The sequence below is a fragment of the Lynx rufus genome, unplaced genomic scaffold (genome assembly GCF_022079265.1).
Source record: "Lynx rufus isolate CCGP_SWC_20201006 ecotype Redwood Valley unplaced genomic scaffold, mLynRuf1.p SCAF_27, whole genome shotgun sequence".
Lineage (NCBI taxonomy): Eukaryota > Metazoa > Chordata > Mammalia > Carnivora > Felidae > Lynx > Lynx rufus.
The window spans coordinates 9079808-9085742 of NW_025814842.1; the positions used below are offsets into that span (position 1 = coordinate 9079808).

A 5935-nucleotide genomic window follows, 5' to 3' on the forward strand; every position below is an offset into this window, starting at 1 on the left:
GTCACCTGGCCAGGTGGAAGAAGGGAGGACCCAGAGCCCTTAGCTAAGAGGGTTGTGCTGGGGATGGAGATATTTCCTGCTCACGTGTGGGTCTCCCCCCGTGCAACCCTGTGCCCCTCAGGACTGGCACACAGGGGCATTGTCTGGTGGACAGACGGTACATATTTTGGGGTGGGGGGCCACTTTCCTGGGAGGGCAGCATGGGAGGGGGAGTGGGGCTTAGCCCCCATTTCACTGGGTCTGAGCTGCCAGGCCCGGTGCCAGATTCTGGCTAAGACCAGCCTAGGCTTGCCCTCACCTATGCAGCTTCCTCCCTGCTTTGGTCCTGAGCTGGCAGCTCACTGCTGCTGTGCAAGTCTGGGCCAGAGGCCAAGCCCTGAGCTCCGGAGCTGTCTCAGATCCCCAGGTCCCACCAATCGCATGGGGTGGTGGGGCAGGGTAGGGAGGTGTAGGGGAGTCCAGGGTAAAGTGAGCCGATAGGACCCTGACCAGCCTGAGCCCTGCCCTGTCTTAGGCTCTGCCAGGAGACTTTGGGTGGCTGCCAACAGACCCGGGGGTGCGGGGTCTCTATCAACCATGGGCCAGGCTCTGGTCCTGCCTTCTCCTTTCTCTGCCTGGTTGCCCCTTCCCCATCACACAGGTGCTCTGACCATGCCCTTTGGACCCAGCACTAGGGTCCTCTGCAGCCATTCTTCGGGCTTTTGCTTCCCACCCCAACCTCTCCATGGAGAAGTCTGTGCCTGGCAAACCCTGAGTCGATTTTGTAGCAAGGAAGATGATGCTATCTGGAAACAATTCATTCCCCAGCAGCAGAGGTCTGGGGGTCTGCCTGGACTTACGGAAACTGGGATCAGCAACCTGGGCAGGAAGCCACAAGAGTCAATGGCTCAGAGCCTCAGCAGATCCCTTTCTTCCCTGCCCCCCACATCCCCACACTGCGGTCTGTTACCCCACACCACGGAGCCTACTGCTGCCACATCCTGACATCTGTCCTCCTTTCCCTCTCCCCCTGGCGGGACCCATGCCCACTACACCTCAGCAGCACACTGTCCCCTGCCTTTTGACTGGTTCCTGCCAACCACTCTCCTCTAAGATCTGGACCCTTTTTCCTAAAGCAGGAATGCTTAGGGAACGCCTGGGTGGCTCGTCTGTTAAGCTTCTGACTCTCGATCTCGGCTCTGATCATGATCTCAGTTTGTGAGATCGAACCCCATGTCCACCTCTGTGCTGACAGCACGGAACCTGCTTGGGATTCTCTCTCTCTCTTCTTCTGCCCCCACCCTGCTCGCTCTCTCTCTCTCTCTCTCTCTCTCAAAATAAATAAAATAAACTTTAAATAAATAAAGCAGGATGCTTAAACCTCTCCACTATGGTCGCTTACACTTAGCGTGGCCTTCAGGGCCCTCTGAGATGGGCCCCACTCACCTCCCTCACTTGCCCTCTTGCTCTCCTTCCTCCAGCCTGACCTTGCCAGTTTGCCAGCCCTGGCCTATGTGATTCCCCCTTGCCTATCCAAGGGTCACTTCCGGAAATCCCTTTTTCCTACTCCACTAAGACCCCACAGGATGTCCTGCCCCCCCACCCCCCACCCCATCTCTAATGGTATAATACTGCTTGTCACTGAGAGGTTTCCTCCATTTGGTTCCTTGAGCAGAGACTCAGACTGACTGGCTGGGTCCTATGCCCAGAGGCAGTGCCAACAGGGATGGCAGATTTCACAACTGGGAGGGAGAGAGAAAAGGAGAGACCCAGGGATTGGCCTGGAACTGAGGATGGCTTGTGCACTCCACAGATCCTAGGGAGGCTGGAGCTGGTGAGAGGTGGCCACAGGGACTTGAGGTCCTCATCAGCCTGGAGCACAGAGCATTGCCTCTTAGGCACCCTTCTGCTGAGCAGAGGGGCCCTATTGCTAGTATTCATTGAATCAAGGCCAATGTCTGGAGTCTGCAGACCTGAAGGACATCAGAGGCTTTTAGAGAGGGCCCAACTGAAAATCAGGGAAAGGCCTGGAGAAGCTTGGAAATGCTCCTGGACCACAGCAGGTGTCCCAGTGCCCAGTGCCAGCCTGTCCCGGTGGAAACCCGCAGACATGAGCCAGGGGTGCTGGCCCAGACCCCATATCTGAGTGGTGGTGCTCTGGGCATAGGGCCAGCCCAGCCTCAGACTCCCCTCTTGTCTCTGCCCCATGGTGGCCCAGGCAGGCTACAGTTTTCCTTGTCTTCTGCTTCATTTCCTCTGGAAACTGGGGCCTGTTTCCTTTGCAGGAACTGAATCCCTTCCCGCCCACCTACCCTGTGCCCAGCTGTGTCCCAAGTGATGGCCTGAACCCTGAAGACCTCAAAGCTGCTACCCTTGGACTCACTCCTGTGGTAGGCACTGACAGTCCCCTGAGCGCTGACCTCTACCTGCCCCAGGCCATGGCCTTGGACACTAGGATCCCTCAGCCCCCTCGAGCAGCCCTGGCCCCTGGGCTCACTGCATCCCCCTTCTGCTGTGGCCCCACTGAGCCTCTTTCGGTTGTACTTTAAGCTTGAAGCGTGGGACACTTCGATATGCCCTCCTCCTCTCCAGCCTTCCTGTCTGAGCTAATCTGCCCTCCCCTGCCTATGGCCACACTGATGTCCCTCCCCCCCCCCCCCCAGGACTAGCCGTGTGGACCCGGGCAAGTCCGTTCACTTCTTTGAGGCTCGAGGCGCCCAGGTGGAAGGCAGGACCAGCCACACCTCTTGACGCGAGGATTACCTTGTCAAAGCTTGGCACCAGCTTTCCCACACTTCCAGTTCGCTGGCAGCCTTGCTCCCACTCTGACAAGACGTGAGGAGGCAGCCACACCCCTGGAGGCCAGGGCCATCCTGCTGCCAGCCAGAAGGGAGCTGGCGAGCAGAGTGAGGGCGAGCCCTGGACGGGCTGATTCAGTTGGGACCACAGGAATGTGGACACGTCCAGGAGACACCTCAGATGCGGCATGTGTGTTGTCAGGGAGGAGGATGGCAGATTGAGGAGATAGGAGCTCAAGAAATGAATAGTGGTAGGGCTGGGTAGATGGGGCAGTGCCCTGGCCAACAGGCCCAGACCTGTGCTGCCAGCCGGGCCGGCACAATCCTCGTTCCATGTGTTTATTTATTTCCCTTGTTGGCTGCCCTCCAGGTCCAGCGAGGCCTTCGAAGCCAGGGACCTGCTTTGGCCTCCTGCCTGCTCCAGATTGTGGTATCCCAACGGGGAGCCCCGCACCAAGCAGTGGCAATTAAGGAGCCGCGCAGTGTTGAGGGTAATGCACTCGTGTGTATGTGTGCACGTGGCCGCTCTCACAGACCCCGGGCAAGTCGGGCTGTGGGCTTAGAATGTCACGGTGTCTTGCCGCAGCTTCAGGCTCCGTGACCTTGTAGGTGGAGATGGTGTGGGATCTCTCAAGTTCTCAGAGACTTCACCCTGGGCTCCCAAACCATCTGCTCTGTTCCTCTTCCAGGTCCCTCCGAACCCTTCTTGGGCCAGGTGAGATGAGAGGGTGGTGGGTAGGACGGGGGCCAGGGAGAGGACCCAGGTAGGTGTGACTCTTCCTACCTGGGCTCGTCAAGGCAGGCCCTTCCTGGAGTGCACGTCTTCCCTGTCAGGGTCTTTGCCTCTTTTCCATCAAAGCCTGGGCCGCACTGCCCTCACCCTCTGCGGAGCGCCCTTGACCCGAGAGCCCAGGCCTGCTTCCTGCATGCGTGGACACTGGGGGATGGAAACTTCGACAAGGTCAACCTCCTCTCAGAAAGTCACCTGGAGTGCTACACCTCCCATACCTTCTACAGGGTCCTGCCCCTCCCGGGGAGAATAGTGAAGTCTCACTGAAGTCAGCAAGGGACTCCGAGCTCCCAAGAAGCTCCCCTCCCCTGGCCCTGCTCTGTCCCTCTGCACCTGACTGCAGCCTCTGAGTCCCTGACTGCCCAAGCCTGGACCTGGTTTCCCCCATCACAGCTAGTTACAATCATTTCTTCTCTCTTCGTGGACTCAGGGCCTAGCATGGGGCTCGGCACACAGGAGACCCTGGGCAAAAGTGATCAGTGTGTCAGCCAGCAAATGGCACAGAACCCCAGGCCATTAGAGAGGGCCCAACTGAAAATCAGGGAAAGGCCTGGAGAAGCTTGGATCTGAGGCAGAGGCAGAGGCAGAGGCAGAGGCAGAGGCTGGCAGTTGCTTCAAACTTTATTTGAGAAAAACAGAAGGTTAACGTATCAAAAGAGCATACAGGTTGGTGGGTGGGGATGGTCAGTGATGGCTACTGAGGCAAGGGGCAGTAGACAGCAGGGCTAAGGTCTTTACTTGGCTGCAGGCTGCTCCGACTTCCCAGCTTCTGGGCCCCCAAGCTGGGCACGTGCCTCGAAGGTGACAGGAATAGTGATTTCTGCCGACTGTGTGGCTGGCTTGGGCATGGGGGCCTCCACGGTGAGCGTGCCCTCAGGGGACAGGGAGGAGGAGACCAGAGTGGGGTCCACACCAGGGGGCAGCCTAGACAGACAGAGGAGGAAGACAAGAGTTACACCCCCATGCCTCACTGCCCCCTCCGCCCCGCACCCCTCTTCCCGCCCCCCTCAATCTGGGGCCAAGACTCACGTGTATTTGCGAGTGAAGCACCGGGAGATGTAGCCGTGCTCATCCTGACGCTCTTCGTGCTTGCCTAGGGGGGAAGGGGTGGGGGGGGAGAAGGAGGTCAGAAGCTGCAGGGAGGGGCCCGCCCAAATCCACACATGCCCCAGTGAGTGGCCAGACTAAGCCCGAGGCCCCTCAGAAGCTTCTGGAAAGTTGGGTTCAAAGTAGGGTGGGGCAGGGCGCCGCGCCAAGGAAGCGCACACGCCCCCTCTGCGGACCCGGGCTTAGGGCAAGCAGCAGGGCCAGCGCCAGTCCCCTCTGCCCGGGCCTGCGGATGGCCCCGAGGAGATCTGGTCATTTGGGGGCGGGGCTGGAGGTCTCCTCCGGAAGGAGCCATTTCTTCCCTCAAATAGAGCACTTTTCGGGCCAGAGGGCCCTGAGGAAGCACACGCAGTCCCCTTTCCAGAGCCGGAGCCAGAGCCTGGGGGCAGGGTGAGTCCCAAGTCTTCCGGGTCCCTTGGAGTTTCCCTGCCCAGTTCCCCCGCGCCCACGGCTCAACCTCCCACCCCGCCCGCTTGGTCCCCGCAGGGCCGGGGGCTCACCGGTGATCTCCACCACGCCGTCCTTGGTCTTGACCGTCAGCTCCTCGGGGGCGAAGTGGTTGACGTCCAGGGACACGCGCCAGCGGTCGGCCGTCTGCCGGATCTCCGAGACGCCGCTGCTGAGCTGCCGGCTGAGCGCGCGGCTGTAGGCGGGCGCGGCCACCGCGGCGGGGCCCTCGACCGCGGGCAGCGGGCGCACGTAGCCCGGCCAGCCGCTGTGGCCGAACCACTGCGCCCACTCCTCGGGCAGCCGGGGCAGCCCGAAGGCCTGGTCGAAGAGGCGGCTGTGGGCCGGGTACCAGTCGCGGAAAGGGTCCCAGCTGGGGCTCCGCAGGAGCGAGAAGGGCACTCGGCGCTCGGTCATGTTGGCTCTGCTCCGCGCGTCTGGCTGAGGCTTGGAGAGAGAAGTGCGGAGCGGCGGCCCCGCAGCGCTTTTATGCGTCTCCAGCCGGGTATTTTTAGCAGGCGGTGTTTCAGGTCTCTATTAAAGGCAATGACGGGCTGGGGGCAGCCCCTCCCCCTGCATTCCTCCCCTGCACTCGGGGCGGGGGCGGGCCGAGGAAGGCCCTGCCCACATCTGGAACCTTCTCTTGTTTGAGAAAACAAATGACTGGAGCACCGGTGCTGGTGCAGTGCCCGCTGCCGGACACTCGCAGGCCTGGACGGTAAAGCGCTGGGTGGCGCGGCTGGTGGTCAGTCCTATCCCTTTGCCCTGGAGGACAAAGCCCAGAGAGGCTGGGCTACTTGTCCCAGGCCACGGG

General features: G+C 60.7%; 1 protein-coding gene across 1 annotated transcript; it reads right to left on the reverse strand.

Moving 5' to 3' along the window:
• Nucleotides 1–4261: 4261 nt before the first annotated feature.
• On the reverse strand, nucleotides 4262–5720 carry HSPB1 (heat shock protein family B (small) member 1). Its single transcript, XM_047089328.1, has 3 exons — nucleotides 5175–5720; nucleotides 4597–4660; nucleotides 4262–4491 (listed from the first exon to the last, which is right to left on the reverse strand). The coding sequence occupies exons 1-3, from the start codon at nucleotides 5536–5538 to the stop codon at nucleotides 4302–4304; spliced, it is 618 nt and encodes a 205-aa protein (XP_046945284.1). The 5' UTR covers nucleotides 5539–5720; the 3' UTR covers nucleotides 4262–4301.
• Nucleotides 5721–5935: the final 215 nt, after the last annotated feature.